General features: G+C 41.8%; 1 protein-coding gene across 6 annotated transcripts in view; it reads right to left on the reverse strand.

Annotated features, from left to right (window-relative positions):
- Nucleotides 1-21,701, reverse strand: part of UBAP2 (ubiquitin associated protein 2) — a 163,385-nt gene that overhangs the window by 86,048 nt on the left and 55,636 nt on the right. For all 6 annotated transcript variants that reach the window (XM_074394978.1, XM_074394977.1, XM_074394979.1 and 3 more), the window contains one exon: nucleotides 1,731-1,808. In XM_074394978.1, the coding sequence (XP_074251079.1) occupies nucleotides 1,731-1,808 (78 nt within the window). The remainder of the gene's footprint in view (nucleotides 1-1,730; nucleotides 1,809-21,701) is intronic.

A 21,701-nucleotide genomic window follows, 5' to 3' on the forward strand; every position in this document is an offset into this window, starting at 1 on the left:
TATTTTAATATGTACTAGTTGAAGTTCAAAACAGCTTGACCCCAACATACCAAGTGATTTGTCTATGGTCACAAAGGTAATTAATAGCAAACCCTGTCTAGAACCCAGGTCTCCTGATCTCATCATCACAGATCTGCACTATACCATTTGGCCTCCTTGCTTTCATCTTTTCATTTTATCAAGCAGCAAAAGTTCTGCATACTCTATAACTTTCTGATGCTTCAGTCTTTGGATACTTATTAGTAATAAAGGTCTCATTTTTATCAATGATCTGTACTAACTGAATGCCTGCAACATGAAATTTTTAAGAAACACGGTCGGCACGAAAATTTCCCCAGTGATCAGATTACTAACAGACACAACTAAAGTTCAAACTTTAATCTCTGAACTCCTGGGCCAATGTTCTATCTATACTATTCAGATAAAAGGCAATACAATATATAAAAGTATATCTCAAACTGTATAAAGATCTCATTCCAGAGGAGGAAATGAATGATTTCTTGTGAGACAAGGCAAGATTTCATTGTGAGACCAATTATTAGATGACATCTACCAAGAGTTGGAATATCTGGTACTGAGGTAAGGGTTACAGCTTGATTTCTAGAATCTTGATAAGAAAGGAAGTCAGCAAAGAGTTGCAACTTAAGTTAAAAATACCTCTTATTAAAGTCTGAAATGAAGATATTGTCCTAAAATTTAATTTTATATTTTTCCAACAAGAGTATGAAATCACAAGCATGTTTGAAACGGTAATTCAGGCCAGATACAATAACCCGTAATCCCAGCATTTTGGGAAGCCAAGGCAGATTGCTTGAGGCCAGGAGTTTAAGACCAGCCTAGGCAACACTGCAGGACTCTGTCTCTACAAATATTTTAAAAATTAGCTGGGCATGGCGAGACACATCTGTAGTCATAGCTACTCAGGAGACTGAGGTAGCAGGATAGCATGAGCCTAAGAATCTGAGGCTGCAGTGAGCTATGATTGCACCACTGCACTCCAGCCTGGGCAACAGAGCAAGATCATGTCTCTATGGAAAAAAAAATTTTTTAAGGCTATTCAACTCATCCCCAAAATTAAACAAAATTCCCAGACAATGTGCCAAATTCTAGATATACTTTCTATGCACAGGTATAGGAAAATCTCAGTGTGTTTACAGAAATGTCTGGCTCAATGTTCACATGTAAACACTAATAACTAAGAAAGACTGTATTATAATGTAGATGAACATATTCAATTCCATCACTTGCCCACCAATAAAGGTACTTAATCACGAGTCCAAAATCTAATACTACATAGATTTCAGGTGAGACTAGAAGCTAGAAGTAATACTTTAAAACAAAAACATTTACTGAAGTTATTACTATTATTTTTATTTTTTTGGAGACAGAGTCTTGCTCTGAAGCCCAGACTGGAGCGCAACAGCACAATCTCGGCTCACTGCAACCTCCACCTCCTGGGATCAAATAATTCTCTGCCTTAGCCTCTGGAGTAGGTGGGACTACAGGCGCCCACCACCATGCCTGGATAATTTTTATATTTTTAGTAGAGATGGGGTTTCACCATGTTAGCCAGGCTGGTCTCAAACACCTGACCGCCAGTGATCCGCCCACCCCATACTCCCAAAGTGCTGGGATTACAGGCCTGAGCCACTATGCCTGGCCTGAAATTATCTTTTTAGGCACAATCAAATATATTACAAAAATGATGATATCCTTTGCCAGAAACATACCTGCTTAACTTTAGCTTCAAAATCTGAATCATTCTTATCAAAGATCACTTGAGCGAGACGCATCTGTTCAGCTGTTGCCTGGAAAGCACATACAATTGTTAAGGATGTGAGCACCAAAAGCCTAAGTTAGATTCCAAAATCTGGGTCAAATAGATAAGGCCCTCAAGCACTAGAACTACTAAGTAACAACAAATAAAAGACCCTCAATTTAGGCCTCTCAACCCTATATATATAACCTGTTCCCATAGGAAAAATAAGCATCAAATTAAGTGCTATAAAGCACCCATACCTTTGACCAAATGACCTGAAGTTATTGTTCATCTTAATTAGGCGTGTGAGTTATTTCAATTTCTTTCCCTTGATAGGGTAGGGGAAATCAACACAAGAGAAGGCAGAAGAACAAAAAATAATGAAATATTTGCCAGGCATAGTGTTTCATGCCTGTAATCCCAACATTTTGGGAAGCCAAGGTAGGAGAACTGCTTAAGCCCAGGAGTTCCAAACTAGCCTGGGCAACATAGCGAGACCCTGTCTCTACTTAATTTTAAAAAGATTTTTAAAAAAAAGGGGGGGGTTTAAAAGGTAATGAAATCTTTAGAGGTAGTTAGTATGCAAAAAATAATAAAATAAAAAATAAAAAATAATGCAAACAACTGCCCAGACATAGGCTTAGAACCAGACTTTGTATCAACAAAAGTCTGCTGTCAGGTCTAAAAAAGGTAGGGTCAGTTCTGAAGAGAAAAAGCTGGTTATAGCTAAATTAAAAATATTTTTAGGGCCGGGCATGGTGGCTCACACCTGTAACCCCAACACTTTGGGAGGCCAAGGCGGGCAGATCACGAGGTCAGGAGTTTGAGACCATCCTGGCCAAAAGGCGATACCTGGTCTACTAAAAATACAAAAATTAACTGGGCGTGGTGGCATGCACCTTTAGTCCCAGCTGCTCAGGAGGCTGAGGCAGGAGAATTGCTTGAACCCAGGAGGCAGGCGGAGGTTGCAGTGAGCCGAGATCGTGCCACTGCACTCTGGCCTGGCACCTGGCAACAGAGCAAGACTCTGTCTGTCTGTCTGTCTGTCTGTCTGTCTCTCTCTCTCTCTCTCTCTCTCTCTATATATATATGTGTATATATATATTTCTTTTTTAAGTCATTTCATCTTTTTTTATATACAATAATTGTTTTTTCCCTAAGAGACAGGGTCTCACTATGTTGCCCAGGTTGATCTTGAACTCCTGGGCTCAAGTGATCCTCCCACCCCAGCCTCCCAAAGTGTTGGAATTACAGGTGTCAGCCACTGCATCCGGGAAGTTACTCTCTTCATGAAATCTTTGTTTTTTTGTTCTGAGATGGAGTCTCGTGCTGTTACCCAGGCTGGAGTGCAATAGCTCGATCTTGGCTCACCGCAACCTCTGCCTCCCAGGTTCAAGCAATTCTCCTGCCTCAGCCTCCCGAGTAGCTCAGATTACAGGCATGAGCCACCTTGCCCAGTTAGTTTTTGTATTTTTGGTAGAGACAGGGTTTTGCTATGTTGGCCAGCCTGGTCTGAAACTCCTGACCTCATGTGATTCACCTGCCTTGGCCTCCCAAAGTGCTGGGATTACAGGCGTGAGCAACCATGCCCGGCCTAAATTACAACTTAAGTTTTTACTTATGTATTCATTAAATTTTTAAAGATAGGGTGATAGGGTCTTGTTCTCTCCCCTCAGGCTGCAATGCAGTGATGCTATCATAGCTCACTGCAGCCTCCAATACCTGGGGGGTTCAAGGGATCCTGCTGCCTCAGCCTCCCATGTAGCTTGAACTACAGGTGCGTACCACCACATCTGGCTATGTGCAGAAAACTTACTTCCAGTTACTCTGTCACTCAAAGTATTTTTTTAATTAAATTAATAAAGTTTTGTTTTCTGATGTTTTTAGCAACAAAAAATAAAAAAAGTTCTAAAGAAAGTTAATCTTTTGTGGAGTGACTTTGTAATGTGCCAATCTGGTTTCTTAAATTTAACAAAGTTACCATAATTATTACAACAGGGAAATTAGGTGAGGAATATACAGGAACAATCTGTACTATGTCTACTAAATCTAAAATTACTCAAAATAGTTTAAGTTGCCTTGTTAACCAAGTCTATACTAACTCCCAATGCAAATATTTAAAAAGCTGAACAGTTTACGAAAAGACCTTAGAGGAAAAAAAGCCATAAAGAACTAATAAACAGCTTTTTTTCCCATTTTTTATATACATTCACTTCAAATAATCTTGACTAAAGTGGGATAATAGAGAGTTGCTGACATTTTTTGCATTTTAGAGCACTTTTCAAAACACTTTTCCAGTCCATGTGGGTGGGTAATTACACAAACTCCAGGTCCTTTGGCCTGTTCATCCCAACCTATGCCTGCTGAGACCTCAGTTTAACTCTGCAATACTGCTACATTATACCCAGAAAGACACTGGTACAGAAATTCAGTGTCTGTGCTTACTGAATATCTTACCTCAATGGCTCCCTGTACATGTAAGAACCTTACACATACTCTCACTACTCCTAAATCACACAATCATTTTTCTGAGCCATAACCAACCAAGAAGTCCCAGTGCCACAGCCAAGAGCACCAATGTCATGAAAACTAGATGAAGTAAAAGGGAAAAGCAAAGGGAAAGATGAGTTTTTAAAAGATGGCATTTCCCCATTATACATTTGAGTTTGAAGTAATGGCGACTTATTATGAACTGTTAAAATCAAAAATATAGAAACAAATCTCTAAGTAAAGAAGCTTTTATTTCAGAAGAATATGTAAGAAGTAGGACTGCAGCCGACATGGTGGCTCACACCTGTAATCCCAACATTTTAGGAGGCCAAATCACGTGGATCACCTGAGCTAAGGAGTTCAAGACCAGCCTGGCCAATTGGCGAAACCGCATCTCTACAAAAAATAGAAAAATTAGCCAGGTGTGGTGGCACACATCTGTAATCCCAGCTACTCCAAAGGCTGAGGCAAGAGAATCGATTGAACCCAGGAGGCGGAGGTAGCAGAGAGCCAAGATCGCGCCACTCTACTCCAGCCTAGGCAACAGAGCAAGACTCCATCTCAAAAAAAAAAAAAAAAAGGTAGGATTGCAGTCCAGAACATACATATATACAAGGGTAGCCTTCAGTGCCCAAACAACAAAGACAAAGTTGGGAGTTTTATTAGAGAAAGAAATATGACATATTGTTTTGAAAGAAAACTCACTGGAACACCAGGCGCGGTGGCTGACGCCTGTAATCCCAGCACTTTGGGAGGCCGAGGCAGGCAGATCACCTGAGGTCAGGAGTTTAAGACTAGCCTGATCAACAGGGAGAAACTCATCTCTACTAAAAATACAAAATTAGCTGGGCTTGGTGGCACATGCCTGTAATCCCAGCTACTCAGAAGGCTGAGGCAGGAGAATCACTTGAACTCTGGAGACAGAGGTTGGGGTGAGCCAAGATCACGCCCACCATTGCACTCTAGCCTGGGCAACAAGAGTGAGGAAAGAAAGAAAAAGAAAGGAAAGAAGGAAGGGGAGGAAGGAGAGGGAGGAAGGAGAGGGAGGAAGGGGAGGGAGAAAGGGGAATAAGGAAGGGAAGGATGAAAGGGGAGGGAGGAAGGGGAGGGAGGAAGGGGAGGGAGGAAGGAAGGGGAGGAAGGAAAAGAAGGGGAGGAAGGGGGAGGGAGGGAAGGGGACAAGGAGGGAAAACTCATTGGAACCACTCAACTTTTCAGGAGCTGGTAAGCTCTGATTGGTAAGTGAAGACAGCTGGTAAAACTAGCCTTAGAGTCACAAGAGTTCATCTCAACAGCTAGTAGGTAAAACTGGATTTAAGGTTACAGCAGGTCATTGTGGCAGCTGCCTTGCAATATAATCCCTGGGCAGGTGCTTTGTGCCCCAATTACTTTTTTACCACCTTGGTCCACTGACTCTAAATTTAGGTGGGTATAACAAGATAACTCCAATTCATGTAATCAATTTTCACAAAATGAAAGTGGTCTGTTGGTATCCCTGTTGCTAGAAATCTGTATGAGGAATTTGCCCATTTTTCCTAATAATATTATTTTCCACTCCCTGAGTTTCAAACCTAAACAATGTACCATGCTCATTATTCAGCAGATTCAGGCACCCTTGTTCCATACCAAGTACCACTGATACTCATCCCTTCCCATCATTAAAGTGTCTTAAATTACAAGTTTTACATGTCAAACACAAGAAAAATTGAGAAACCCATGAGGTGACCATCTAACACTGAACTATTTATGTATTTGGTATTTATATATGTTTCACCTTTTTTTTTTTTTTTTTTTTTGAGACAGGGTTTTGCTCTGTGGCCTAGGTTAGAATGCAGTAGCACAATCACAGCTTCACCACAGCCTTGACTTCTCAGGTTCAAGCAATTGTCTGACCTCAGCTTCCAGAGTAGCAACCATGGCAGCCACCATGCTTGGCTAATTTTCTTTTTCTTTTTGTTTTGGTAGAGACAAGATCCCACTGTGTTGCCCAGGCTCATCTTGAACTCCTGAATGCAAGCAATCCTCCCAGTTCTGCCTCCCAAAGAGCTGGAATTACAGGCATAAGCCCCCATGCCTGGCTACTTTCCTCTTTTATTTAACATACTACTGTGTAAAATCACTCACTCACACAATTTACTATGGATGTCTATATCAAGTCTAATGCTACATAACAATCCACTGCATAGGTGCGACTTTTTTTTTTTTTTTTTTTTAAGGACAGGGTTTCAGTGTGCTAGCCAAGCTGGAGTGCCATGCCACAATCAGGTGATCCACCCGCCTTAGCCTCCCTAAATGTTGTGATTACAGCCGTAAGCCACCACACGTGACCCTTATGATAATATTTTTAATACATATTATTCACCTTTGCAATATGATAAACTATAACCCATAAATTATCAAAAAAACAATAAATATGCTCTTCAAAAATGTCATGGTCATGAAAAACAAGAAAAAACTAAAAAACTATCACAGGTCAGAAGAGACAAAGATGACTAAGTACTAACTGGATTGGATCCTGGAACAGGAAAGGGACATTAGCGGAAAAGCTAGTAAAATTCGAATAAGGTCTATGTTTAGTTAATAATAGTGTGGCAATGTTATCTTAGTCTTAACAAATGATCACACCAGACAGACATTAGTAAACTATGGCCTAGGGTCTGTTTTTGTATAGTGTGCCAGCTAAGAAAAGTTTTTAACATTTTAACATTATTAAAAAACAAAAATAGGGCTTGGGCACAGGAGTTCATGCCTGTAATCCCAGCACTTTGAAAGGCTGAGGCAGGTAGAACACTTGAGGTCAGGAGTTCCAAGACCAGCCTGGCCAAAACGGTGAAACCCCATCTCTACTAAAACTACAAAAAATTAGCTGGGCATGGTGGTGCATACCTGTAATCCCAAATACTCAGGAAGTTGAGACAGGAGAATCACTTGAACCCAGGATGCAGAGGTTGCAGTGAGCTGAGATAATGTCACTGAACTCCAGCCTGGGCAACATAGCAAGACTATCGCAAAACATACACACACATACAAACACACACACAGCAGCTCCCACCTGTAATCCCAACACTTTGGAAAGCCGAGGTGAGAGAATCACTTGGGCCTAAGAGTTCGAGACTAGCCTGAGCAACACAGAAAGACACTGTCTCCAAAAAACTTTTTTAACTAGCCAGGTGTGGTACCACCTGCCTGTAGTCCCAGCTACTTGGGAGGCAGAGGCAGGAGGACTGCTTGAGGTTGCAGTGAGCTACTTAGCTACCACTATACTCCCAGCTGGGCGAGCATGAGACCCTGTCTTAAAAACATAGTAAAATAGGCCAGGCACGGTGGCTCAAGCCTGTAATCCCAGCATTTTGGGAGGCCAAGGCAGGTGGATCATGAGGTCAAGAGATCGAGACCATCCTGGTCAACATGGTGAAACCCCATCTCTACTAAAAATACAAAAAATTACCTGGGAGTGGTGGCGCATGCCTGTAATCCCAGCTACTCAGGAGGCTGAGGCAGGAGAATTGCCTGAACCCAGGAGGCGGAGGTTACAGTGAGCTGAGATCGTGCTATTGCACTCCAGCCTGGGTAACAAGAGCGAAACCCCGTCTCAAAAAAAAAAAAAAAAAAAAAAGTAAAATAAAAATGCAACATAGTTGCATTTAGTTGTGTAGTTCACCTAGGCCTATCTAACACTTTACAAAAAAAAGGTTAGGCAATCCTTTATGTAAAAAGTTAACATTCAGGAAAGATGGGTGAATATGTCAATCTCTCTCTGTATTGTCCTTTGCAACTTTTTTACAACTCTTACAATTATTCCAAAATAATTTTTCCCAAAAAAAAATTGTTTTGTTTTTCAAGACAGAATCTTGCTCTGTCGCCCAGGCTGGAACACAGTGGCACAATCACAGCTCACTGCAACCTCCGCCTCCCAGGTTCAAGCAATTCTCATGCTTCAGCCTTCAAGTAGCTGGGATTACAAGTGCACAGCACACCGCATCACCATGGCCTGCTAATTTTTGTATTTTTAGTAGGGACGGGGTTTTGCCATGTTGGCCAGGCTGGTCTCAAACCCCTGGCCTCAGGTGATCTGCCTGCCTCAGCCTTCCAAAGTGCTGGAATTACAGACACAAACTACCACATCAGACCAAAAAGTTTCTTTCAAAAATATTTTTTATAGAGACAGGGTCTTGCTATTTGGCCCAGGATGGCCTTGAACTCCCGAGCTCAAACAATCCTCCCCCATCAGCCTCCTAAAGTGTTGAGATTACAGGTGTGAGCCACCATGTCCCAGTTCAAAATGTTTATTATTTGGTAAGCCGAGAGATTCAAGCACTTATCCTACCAAACAGTATAAAAAGTTTGTATTTTTTATAGAGACAGGTCTCAATATGTTGCTCAGGCTGGTCTTGAACTCCTGGGCTCAAGCAATCCTCCCACCTCAGCCGCCCAAAGTGCTGGGACTACAGGATTAAGCCACCACGCCCATAAGAAAACAATCTTTTTAGGTAAATAGTCCATGTGACAAATGAAAAAGAAATGACATATTTTCTAACATGTTTTATATTCGCATGTTATGATTTTAACATGGATTTCCCTAAGCTAATGAGGTAAAGGATCTTTTCACATACTTGCAACACAACCTTCCTGAGTGAGATTTCATTCAAATCTTTTGTCTTTTTGAGACAAGGGTCTTACTCTGTCACCCAGGCTGGAGTGCAATGGCACAATCACAGCTCACTGCAGTTTCAACTTCCTGGGCTCAGGCAACTGTCCAACCTCAGCCTCCCAAGCAGCTGGGACTACAGGCTCCTGCCACCCTGTTTGGCCAATTTTCTTTTTTATTTCTAGTGGGGACAAGGTTTTACTATGTTTGTATTGCATCTGAACTCCTGAATTCAAGCAATTCTCCTGCCTCAGCCTCCCAAAGTGCTGAGATTACATGCATGAGCCACCATGCCCCACTTTTTGTCCTTTGTAAAATGTGTTATTTCCTTATTGTTTCAAAAGTTTGTGACAAGTCCTTCGTCAGATGCAGATTTTTCTCCCAATCTATGGCTTGTCTTTCCATTCTCTGAACAATCTTTTGAAACCGTTCTCTGAACAATCTCTTGAAACTGTATGTTTTCAGTTTTGCTAAAGTCCAGTTTATCCATTTGTTCTTTTACGGATCATGCCTTTTTGGCTACAACTAGGAAATCTTTGACTAACCCAATAGCATAAAGATATTCTCCCATATTTTGTTCTGTAAACTTTAAGCTTGGGGTTTTCAGTCTATGACCCATTTTAATTTTTATATTTATGTTTCCAAATATGGATATATAATAGTTCCCATGCTTTTTATTGAAGAGGCCATCCTTTCCCCTCTGCATTGCCTTTGACTCTCAAAAATTGGTCGTCAACATGAGTGGGTTTATTTTTGGACTCTTCATTTTATTTCACTGCCTACCTTTACACCAATCCAAAACACTAGGGATAGCAACCAAGTGCTGGTGAGGACTTTCTGCCAGCAGAATTACTGGAACACTGCTGGCAGAAAATTAAATGGTACAACCACTTTGGAAAACAGTTTAGCAATTTTTTTTTTTTTTGGACAGGGTCTCATTCTGTCACCCAGGCTGGAGTGGAGTGGCGCAATCTCTGCTAACTGCAACCTCCACCTCCCAGGGCTCAAGTGATCCTCCCATCTCAGCATCCTGAGTAGCTGGGACTACAGGTGCAGGCCACCATATCCAAGGAATTTTTGTATAGACAAGGTTTCGCTATATTGTCTAGGCTTGTCTCAAATTCCTGGGCTCAAGTGATCTACCCGCCCACCTTGGCCTTCCAAAGTGCTAGGATTCTAAGTGTGAGTGAGCTACCATGCCTGATCTAGCAATTTTTCTCTCTTTTTTTTTTTTTTTGAGATGAAGTCTTACTCTGTTGCCCAGGCTGGAGTACAATGGTGCGATCTCAGCTCACTGCAACATCCACCTCCCAGGTTTAAGCAATTCTCCTGCCTCAGCCTCTCTAGTAGCTGGGATTACATACATGCACCACCACGCCTGGCTAATTTTTGTTTTTTTGTTTTTTTTTTTGAGATGGAGTTTCGCTCCCAGGCTGGAGTGCAATGGCGCGATCTTGGCTCACCGCAACCTCTGCCTCCTGGGTTCAGGCAATTCTCCTGCCTCAGCCTCCTGAGTAACTGGGATTACAGGCACGCGCCACCATGCCCAGCTAATCTTTTGTATTTTTAGTAGAGATGGGGTTTCACCATGTTGACCAGGATGGTCTCGATCTCTTGACCTTGTGATCCACCCGCCTCGGCCTCCCAAAGTGCTGGGATTACAGGCTTGAGCCACCGCGCCTAGCCCTAACTTTTGTATTTTTAGTAGAGATGGGGTTTTGCCACATTGGCCAGGCTGGTCTTGAACTCCCGCCTCAGCCTCCCAAAGTGCTAGGATTACAGGTATGAGCCGCCGTGCTTGGCAGCAATTTCTTAAGAAGTTAAACATACACATACTTAGTATTGTTCCAAAAGTGCATGTGTGGATCCATACAAAGACTTGTACACAAATGTCTATAGCAGATTTGTAACAGCCAAAAACTGCAAAAACCACAAATGTGTGTGAACAGATAAATGAACAAATGGTGGTATATCCATAAAATGAAATATAAATCAGAAATAAAAAGGAATAAACTACTAATAGATGCAACACTGATAAATCTCAAAATAATTATGCTTAGTAAAAGGAGTCATTCATATAATACTCTAAGAAATGTAAACTAATCTAGTAAAGGAAAACAGTCAATATTTACTTGGAGACAAAGAAGGCTGTAGGAAGGAATTACTAAAGGGTACAAGGAAAACTTTTACGGTAATGAGTATGTTCCCTATTTAACTGTGGTAATGGTTTCTTATGTCAAAAATTATAAAATTGGTCAGGCACAGTGGCTCACACCTGTAATCTCAACATTTCAGGAGGTGAAGTCAGGCAGACCACTTGAGCTCAGGAGTTCCAGGCCAGCCTGGGCAACATGGCGAGACCCCGTCTCCACCCAAAATACAAAAAAGTAGCCAGGCATGGTGGTGTGTACCTGTGGTCCCAGCTACTCAGGAAGCTGAGCTGGGAGTACAGTTTGGGGGACGTGGGTTGCAGTGAGCCAAGACCGCACCACTGTACTCCAGCCTGGGTGAAAAAGCAAGACCCTGTTTCTTTTTATTTTCTTTTTTTGCGATGGAGTCTTGCTCTGTTGCCAGGCTGGAGTGCAGTGGCGCAAACTCGGCTAACTGCAACCTCCAGCTACTGGGTTCAAACGATTCTTCTGCCTCAGCCTCCCGAGTAGCTAGGACCACAGGGATGTGCCACCACGCCCAGCTAATTCTTTTGTATTTTTAGTAGAGACAGGGTTTCACCGTGTTGGCCAGGATGGTCTCGATCTCTTGACCTCGTGATCCGCCTGCCTTGGCCTCCCAAAGTGCTGGGATTACAGACATGAGCCACCACACCCAGCCGACCCTGTTTTTTAAAAAAAAAAAAAAAAAAAAATTATCAAATTGTACACTTGATACAGTTTACTGTGTCAATTACAACTCAATAAACCTGTATTTCAAATGGTAAGACTGTCATCACATCACATTGCAAATCCCAATGAATTACTTTAGTTAAATGCCAAATATCACTTACTATCACACAGAGAGCCAACCAGATATTACATGCTTCTTGATGGAAGGTAAGAATATCAAATATGAATTTGATCAAAAGCATGGGTGCCATCATTTAGTAAGAAATACAGAGAATGAAGTAACATTATAAACTTCTCCAAGAATATACAATCAATAACAGCCAGATTGTGATAAACTCTACAGGTTAAATGCCCTAGATTAGATTCTTCAACAGAAAACAGAGAAAAGTAAAAGACGGAATGGAGGAGGAACCTACAGATTATAACAGTTGTGATTTTTTTTTTTTTTTTTGAAACAGATTCTGACATTCTCACTCTGTCACCCAGGCTGGAAAGCAGTGGTGTGATCTCAGTTCACTAGAATCTCTGGCTCCCTTGGTTCAAGCAATTCTCCTGCCTCAGCCTTCCAAGTAGCTGGGTCTACAGGCATATGCCACCACGCCTATCTAATTTTTTGTATTTTAGTAGAGAAAGGGTTTCACTGTGTTGCCCAGGCTGGTCTTGAACTCCTGAGCTCAGGCAATCTGCCTGCTTCAGCCTCCCAAAGTGCTAAGACTACACGAGTGAGCCATCACACCCGGCCCTGACTTTTTTCTTAATGAGCAAGACTAAACAATTGTGTCTCGGGATGTACCTGGATAACAAAATTCTATGAACTTCAAGGGTCAGAACAATAGTCACTTTTGGAGAGAAGGCAGGCGTTATAATTGAGATGTGGCTGGGCACAGTGGTTCACATCTGTAATCTTGGTACTTTGGCAGTCTGAGGCAGGTGGATTGCTTGAGCCCAGGATACCATCCTGGAAAGCATAGAGAAACATTATCTCTACTAAAAATACAAAAATAGCTGGGCATGGTGGTATGCACACATAGTACCAACTACCCAGCAGACTGAAGTGGGAGGATCACTTGAGCCCAAGAGATCAAGACTGCCATGCCAATTAGCCATGATTGTGACACTGCACTCCAGGAGCCTGGGAGACCGAGATACTGTCTTAAAAAAGAAAAAAAAAAAAAAGCCTGTCACGGTGACTCATGCCTGTAATCCCAGCACTCTGGGAGGCCAAGGCAGGCGGATCACCTGAGGTTGGGAGTTCCAGACCAGCCTGGCCAACATGGTGAAACCCCATCGCTACTAAAAATACAAAAATTTGCCAGGCATGATAGCGGGTGCTTATAATTCCAGCTACTTGGGAGGTTGAGGTGGGATTATCACTTGAACCTGGGAGGCAGAGGTTGCCGTGAGCTGAGATTGCACCATTGCACTCCAGCCTGGGTGACAAAGCAAGACTTGGTTGGGGGGCGGTGGGGAGTGGAACTGAGATGGAATATGGAGAGTTTCTGGGTTTGCTGGCAAAGCTTTCCTTCTTGGCCAGAAAACTCAGCCCTTAATGAGTTCACCTAACTCATTAAGCTATGTGTTTGGAAGTTTGTGTATTTGTATCTTATTTTACAATAAAAAGTTTAAAAATAAAAATTTAAATACACTCTATTATTTGGATTTGTCCTGGATTATGTGTATTTCCAAATTATGGAAGGTCCTACGGAACATTCACGCCCAAGAATCTGTCTATTCTGTTCAAAATTTGTGAAGCACATAATTATCATGAAATGATGAAACAGAAATAAAGTTGTAGTGGGAAAAAGAGTTCACAAAAGAAATGAGTCTTAAAAGATGAAAACAAAAACAACAAAAAGAAATGAGTTTTTAAAAATCACTAAAGCAGGAAGAGGTATATGCACTGAATTGGTCCTGTAAACACAGTTAAAATGATACATTTTATGTTGTGTATTTTACCGCAAATTTTTTTTAATTAAAAAGAGACAAAGGGCTGGGTGCCGTGGCTCACGCCTGTAATCCCAGCACTTTGAGAGGCCGAGATGGGTGGATCATCTGAGGTCACGAGTTCGAGACCAACCTGGCCAACATGGTGACACCCCATCTCTATAAAAAATAAATAAAGAGACTTAAGAGTCAAAGAAGAAATCAAAAAGGAAATAACACAACACTTTGAGAAAAAGGAAAATAAAGACATACCAAAAACCAAAAGTTAAAGGATGCAATGGAAGTAGTGCTTACAGGAAAATTTATAGCTAAAAATGACATTAAAAAGGAACTTCAGGCTGGGCACGGTGACTCACGCCTGTAATCCCAGCACTTTGGGAGGCCGAGGCGGGTGGATCACGAGGTCAAGAGATCGAGACCATCCTGGTCAACATGGTGAAACCCCGTCTCTACTCAAAATACAAAAAATTAGCTGGGCATGGTGGCGTGTGCCTGTAATCCCAGCTACTCAGGAGGCTGAGGCAGGAGAATTGCCTGAACCCAGGAGGCAGAGGTTGCGGTGAGCCGAGATTGCGCCATTGCACTCCAGCCTGGGTAACATGAGTGAAACTCCGTCTCAAAAAAAAAAAAAGAAAAAGGAACTTCAGGCTGGCCCCAGTGCCTCACGTCTGTAATCCTAGAACTTTGGGAGGCTGAGGCAGGTGGACTGCCTAAGCTCAAGAGTTTAAGATCAGCCTGGGCAACATGGTAAAACCCTGTCTCTACTAAAAATATAAAAAATTAGCAGGCCGTAGTGGCAGACGCCTGTAATCCCAGCTACTTGGAAGGCTGAGGCACAAGAATTACTTGAACCTGGGAGGCAGAGGTTGCAGTAAGCCTAGATCATGCCACTTCACTCCAGCCTGGGTGACAGTGAGACCCTGTCTCTAAAACAGACCAAAAAAAGACTTCAAATCAATAATCTAACTGTACACCTTACGAAACTAGAAAAAGAAGAGCAAACTAATCCCAAAGTAAGCAGAAAATAAGAAATAATAGAGACTACAATGGAAATAAATGGAAAATAAAAAAGTAGAGACTGAAAAAATCATTTTTTTCTTTTTGAAGACAGAATCTTATTTCCATTGCCCAGATTAGAGTACAGTGAAACGATTTTGGCTCAGTGCAACCTCTGCCTCCCACAGTTAAGCAATTCTCCTGCTTCAGCCTCCCAAGCACCTAGGACTATAGGTGCGCACCATCACACCTAGCTAATTTTTGTAGAGACAAGGTTTCACTATGTTGCCCAGATTGGTCTTGAACTCCTGAGCTCAAAATATCCTCCCACCTCAGCCTCCCAAAGGGCTAAGATTAGAGGCGTGAACCACTGTGCCTGACCTAGAGCTTCTATTTTATTGCAAGCAGTATCCAGTTCAGCTCCACACTGTGCCCTTAAATTACCCAGGTTTATGCTGTTTGTTTGTTTGTTTGTTTTTGAGACGGAGTTTTGCTCTTGTTACCCAGGCTGGAGTGCAATGGCGCAATCTCCGCTCACCGCAACCTCCGCCTCCTGGGTTCAGGCAATTCTCCTGCCTCAGCCTCCTGAGTAGCTGGGATTACAGGCACACACCACCATGCCCAGCTAATTTTTTGTATTTTTAGTGGAGACGGGGTTTCACCATGTTGACCAGGATGGTCTCGATCTCTTGACCTCGTTATCCACCCGCCTTGGCCTCCCAAAGTACTGGGATTACAGGCTTGAGCCACCGCGCCCGGCCTTGTTTGTTTGTTTTTTTAAAGACGGGGTTTCACCATGTTGGTCAGGCTGGTCATAAATGCCCGACCTCAGGTGATCCACCCATGTTGGCCTCCAAAGTGCTTGGATTACAGGAGTGAGCCACCACGCCTGGCTGTATGCTGTTTTTAATGACCCAGACCTCCTACTGACCAGGCAAGTGTAGGACGCGATACATCAATCTTACGTTGCCCCTCAGCTAAGGAGGATTTTATTTTATAAGTGGTCTAAAAATGCATGGTATGGATAGCAAGAGAAGGAAAGAATGTACAGGGAGATGTTTCTGTCATTTCATACTTGAAGGGACTAGACATGTGTAAGGACTAAGCAGCTAGGAGAACACAACTGACATCAGAGACATGGGGAACCTGTGAGAGTCTAAAATGAGAAGTACACAAAAAGATGGAAATGAGAGTTGAGGGCAAGAGATTGACAAGTGACAGCAGTCAATACTAGATAAAGAAAACCACCAGAACCCTAAGGTAACAGGATGTTTGTACAAAGAAAATTTAAAACAAAAATCAGTAGCATTTTCCAGGATGAGGATTATGTTCCATATCTTGACAGGATATTGTGTTACACAGGAATACATATTTGGCAAAAAAAATCCAATATACTTGGAATGTTACCTGTACATAAATTTTATCTTAAAAAAGACTACAAGGCTGGGTGCGCTGGCTCACACCTGTAATTCCTGTACTTTGGGAGGTCAAGGCGGGTGGATCACCTTAGGTCAGGAGTTCAAGACCAGCCTGGCCAACATGATGAAACCCCATCTCTACTAAAAATATAAAACTAGCCAGGTGTGGTGGTGCATGCGTATGATCTCAGCTACTTCGGAGGCTGAGGCAGAAGAATTGCTTGAACCTGGAAGGTGGAGGTTGCAGTTAGCCAAGATCCCGCCACTGCACTCCAGCCTGCACAACAATAGCAGAAACTCCATCTCAAAAAAAAAAAGACTGTAAACAAATGATTCACTCTAGTCAATGATACCCATTTTGAAGTGATTAAGAGTACCACTAATCATTTACTTTGAAAAGCATTAATAAGTTAGATAAAATAATGGAAAAGTAATAGAACACATGGCTACTGACTATATAACTCTCAACTGTTCTTCAGGCATGACCATTTTCATAATAAAAGTATTGTGAGGAGGGATTTTGGCAGATCAGAAAACGAGTGGAGGAGACAGCTTGGGGTGATAGATGTGTTAAACAGGAGTTAAAACAAAGAGATTTTTTTTTTTTAAAAAGGTGAAAATTATGGACTAGTTGTGGATATCCACTCACTGCACAGTATTATTATAAGAACATCCCTGGTTTTAAGACATTTAAAACAGAAACTACTTCATGCAGAAATGGTCAGAGTACAAGATAAACCAAAGTTAGGAAGTATGGCTGAAATCTCTCTGGAAAAAGTATAAAAAAGTAATAGAGAAGTGGGTAAACCTGGAACAAATAATGCATCTGAAGGCAGAATATTTAAACTTGAAAGAATAGCCAAAGCTTTGTAAATGTGCACAATTAAAAAACCAAAGAAGCCGGCGCGGTGGCTCAAGCCTGTAATCCCAGCACTTTGGGAGGCCGAGGCGGGTGGATCACGAGGTCAAGAGATCGAGACCATCCTGGTCAACATGGTGAAACCCCGTCTCTACTAAAAATACTAAAAATTAGCTGGGCATGGTGGCATGTGCCTGTAATCCCAGCTACTCAGGAGGCTGAGGCAGGAGAATTGCCTGAACCCAGGAGGCGGAGGTTGCAGTGAGCCGAGATCGCGCCATTGCACTCCAGCCTGGGCAACAAGAGCGAAACTCCGTCTCAAAAAAAAAAAAAAAAACAAAAACCAAAGAAACACTTACTGACCTGGTCAAAATCTTAACAAACAAGCACTTGATGAGTGAAAGAATCTCACTGAATATTTCAAGCAGAATAGTTACCAATAACAGCATTTTGCTGTAGGGGACAGTCTGAAGCTTATCTGTTTCTACATTATCATTCTAATACTGTTTTGCCCATACACTTCTAACTATAAAGTCACTATTCATTGGCATATGTGAGGTAAATACCAATGACTGATATATTCAGACTTAGCTTTTCCAGCTTAAGTATTATATGACAAAAATACTCTGTATTTCTCTTCAGTAATATCTTTTTTATCCTAAAAGGGCACAGAGACTATTTTTGAAAGCATAGCCAATACACATAATACCCATTCAACAGTACCAGTACAGTAACACTAGTGCTAGCGTATTTATGAAAACAAATTTCAATGAGAACTTTAATTTTTACCTTTATAATAAAATACCCTGAGTCAAGAAAAAAATTTTTCTCTGATAAACAATTCAACAAATATTTGATAAACAAAGCACCAAACATAAGAGTATAATAGGGAAGTTACCAGGCTGAGCTCTAGGAAGTGTCAAGAGGTCGGTACAGCTTGGGAAAAAAGAGGAAAAATCAAGATCAACTGGTAATTCTTAAGTTAAACAAGGTCAGTGCACCCTCCCCTGCAATAAACATTAGTGACATACACCAGGTCACATCTGAAGTTGAAAAATATCTTGCCAAGAAAAGCAGCATCACTACAGCTCTTCCTCTGGATCTCTTATCCATTTGTATGGCTTATAACAATCTAAGCTGCCTTCACAGTGGAAAACGTAAAATTTTTCAAGTGAATTCAAATTTTTTTTTATTAGATCTGTCACCCAGAAAAAATATGGAAATAATAAAGTAGAATTACTTATGCCCACCACCAAAAATAAACATTATTAACAGTCTACTAGCCTGTTCTCATTAACGTTCAACAGTTTTGCTTTACTTTTACTATTTTTTCAGCTGATCAGAAACCATACCTTTACTAAAACATTGTATATTATAATTTTCAAATACTTTTATAATCACTTCATAATTGTGGAATAGTCACATAATTTGGTGGAGTATTCACAGAAATTCACAAGAGAGTTGACATCCAAATACAACGTATGTTCAACAATCTAATTAGCTAAAAAAGGACATTATTGCTGAGCTCAGTGGTTCATGCTTGTAATCCCAGCACTTCAGAAGGTCAAGGCAAGGCAGATTACCTAAGCTCAGGAGTTCGAGACCAGTCTGGCCAACATGGTGAAACCGTTTCTACTAGAAATACAAAATTAGCCAGGCGTGGTGGCATATGCCTGTAATCTCAACTACTCAGAATATTGAGGCAGAAATGCTTTAAACACAGGAGGCAGAGGTTGCAATGAGCTGATATCACGCCACTGCACTCCATCCTGGGTGATAGAGCAAGACTCTGTCTCAAAAAAAAAAAAAAAAAAGGCCTTACGAGGACCATTGGAAAAATATAAATATGGTCTGCAGATTTTCTAATTTTTTTAATTGTTGTGTAATTATGTAAAAGATCCTCGTTTTTTTTTTTTGTTTTGTTTTTAAAACACCTGGCAGGATGCAATGGCTCACACCTGTAATCCCAACACTTTGGGAGGCTGAGGCGGGCGGGTCACGAGGTCAGGAGCTCGAGACCAGCTTGGCCAACACATTGAAACCCAGTCTCTACTAAAAATACAAAAATTAGCCAGGCATGGTGGCACACACCTGTAGTCCCAGCTACTCGGGAGGCTGAGACAGGAGAATCGCTTGAACTGCGGAGGCAGAGGCTGTGGTGAGCCGAAATTGCCTGGGCCAAGAGCCACTCCAGCCTGGGCAACAGAGCAAGATTCCGTCACAAAAAATAATAAAAATAAAAAACACACACTGAAGTACTGAGGAGTAAAGAAGCACCTTATTCACAACTACTTGTCAAATGTCTGGGGATAAACTACATGAAAAGGGAGAGAACAGGATACAGAAAATGTGATACCAACATTTAACATCTGAGGAATCTGGAAGAAAGGCATTCAGTAATTATTTATACTCCTATTTAAACTTTTCTGCAAGTCTTGCAATGTTGTTTTTTTTTTAAAAAAAATTGAGGTTCAGGGTCAGGTGAGGTGGCTCACGCCTATAACCCTGACAGTTTGGAAGGCTGAAGTGGGCAGATAACCTGAGGTCGGGAATTCCCAAATTCTGACCAATTCCTGAGGTCCGGAAATGTGCCACCAATTCCTGACCTCAAGTGACCTGCCCACCTCAGCCTTCTAACCTGGCCAACATGGTAAAACTCCCTCTCTACAAAAATACAAAAATTAGCCAGGTGTGGTGGCACACACCCATATTCCCAGCTACTTGGGAGGCTGAGGCAGGAGAATCCCTTGAACACAGAAGGCGGAGGTTGCAGCGAGCCAAGAGCAAGCCACTGCACTCCAGCCTGGACAACAGAGTCAGACTCCATCTCAAAAAAAAAAAAAAAAAAAAAAAAAATGAGGTTGAAAGAGATTTAAACTACTCATCTAATTAGTAAGTGCTAGACCCAGGACAAAAATCCTGGTTTATATACACTCAAAAGAACTCTCTTTCATCATGCATCCTGAATAAGGTTATCTCAGAACACCTTTAACACTGGACATTTAAAATTGAATAATTAACATGTTACCAGCAGGGAATGGTGGCTCACACCTGTAATCCTAGCACTTTTGGAGGCTGAGGTGGGCAGATCACCTGAGGTCAGGAGTTCGAGACCAACCTGACCAACATGGAGAAACCCCATCTCTACTAAAAGTACAAAAACCAGCCAGGCATGGTGGTGCATGCCTGTAATCCCAGCTATTCGGGAGGCTAGGCAGGAGAATTGCTTGAACTCAGGAGGCGGAGGTTGTGGTGAGCTGAGAACACGCCATTGCACTCCAGCCTAGGCAACAAGAGCAAAACTTCATTTAAAAAACAATACAAACCGGCCGGGCGCGGTGGCTCAAGCCTGTAATCCCAGCACTTTGGGAGGCCGAGGCGGGTGGATCACGAGGTCAAGAGATCGAGACCATCCCGGTCAACGTGGTGAAACCCCGTCTCTACTAAAAATACAAAAAATTAGCTGGGCATAGTGGCGCATGCCTGTAATCCCAGCTACTCAGGAGGCTGAGGCAGGAGAATTGCTTGAACCCAGGAGGCGGAGGTTGCGGTGAGCCGAGATCGTGCCATTGCACTCCAGCCTGGGTAACAAGAGCGAAACTCCGTCTCAAAAAAAAAAAAAAAAAAAAAAAAAGACCATTCATTAAGCAAACTTTTTCCTAATTAATTCAACTATAAAAGGAGGACCCAGCCTAAAAATTCCAAATTTCTCCATCAGTGGACTGAATCAGTTTGTGAATAAATGCCTATCGGAGTAAGTATATTTAGGATCAAGCACTGAGTAGCAGAGATATCTGTCTGTTAATATCAGCAAAATACTGCACTAACTCCATAATAAAAAAATGTAACACAACAGTTAAGTCTCCTTGCTATGTCCCTTAACATCAACAGGGCACTTGGTTATAAATGAGTGATTATAAGAAGCACTTTTAATTAACTATCAAAGTATAGTCACATCAATCTGCAATTAAGATAAACTGGATATAGTTTACTTACTTGCATATTACCTCTGAAAAAGGGTTTGCCAATCTAGTCCATAACAAGTATATAATGCTTAATTTTGCACCAGGTACTGAGCTTAGCATTTGACTTATCTCACTTCACTCAAAATAATAATATAACCAAATTGAGAAGGCGGCAGTATTTAACATTAAAAAATTTATTCAAATGGATTTTTTTTTTTTGAGATAGCATCTCGCTCTGTGGCCCAGGCTGGAATGCAGTGGCACAATCTTGGCTAACTACAACCTCCACCGCCCAAGTTCAAGCAATTCTCCCTGCCTCAGCCTCCCGAGTAGCTGTCATTACAGGCACCTGCCACCACAGCCGGCTAATTTTTTTCATTTTTATTTTTTAGTAGAGACACAATTTCACCATGTTGGCTAGGCTGGTCTCAAACTCCTGAACTCATGTAATCTGTCCACCTTGGCCTACCAAAGTGCTAGGATTACAGACGTGACCCACCGTATCTGGCCGCAAATGGATCTTGATCATTAAAAGCCATTCCAAGATTCAAGCACTATTCCTTCTGCTTGAAAGAAAAGGTGGGGTTTTTGGGGTTTTTTGAGCCAACGTCTCACTCTGTCACCCAGGCTGGAGTACAGTAGCATCATCATAAGCAATCCTCCTACCTCAGCTTCCCAAATAGCTGGAACTACAAATGGCAGCCACCATGCCTATCTAATTTCTAAATTTTCTGTAGAGACAAGGTCTCACTATGTTGCCCAGGCTGCTCTTAACTCCTGGG

This window comes from Saimiri boliviensis, chromosome 2 (assembly GCF_048565385.1).
Source record: "Saimiri boliviensis isolate mSaiBol1 chromosome 2, mSaiBol1.pri, whole genome shotgun sequence".
Classification (NCBI taxonomy): domain Eukaryota; kingdom Metazoa; phylum Chordata; class Mammalia; order Primates; family Cebidae; genus Saimiri; species Saimiri boliviensis.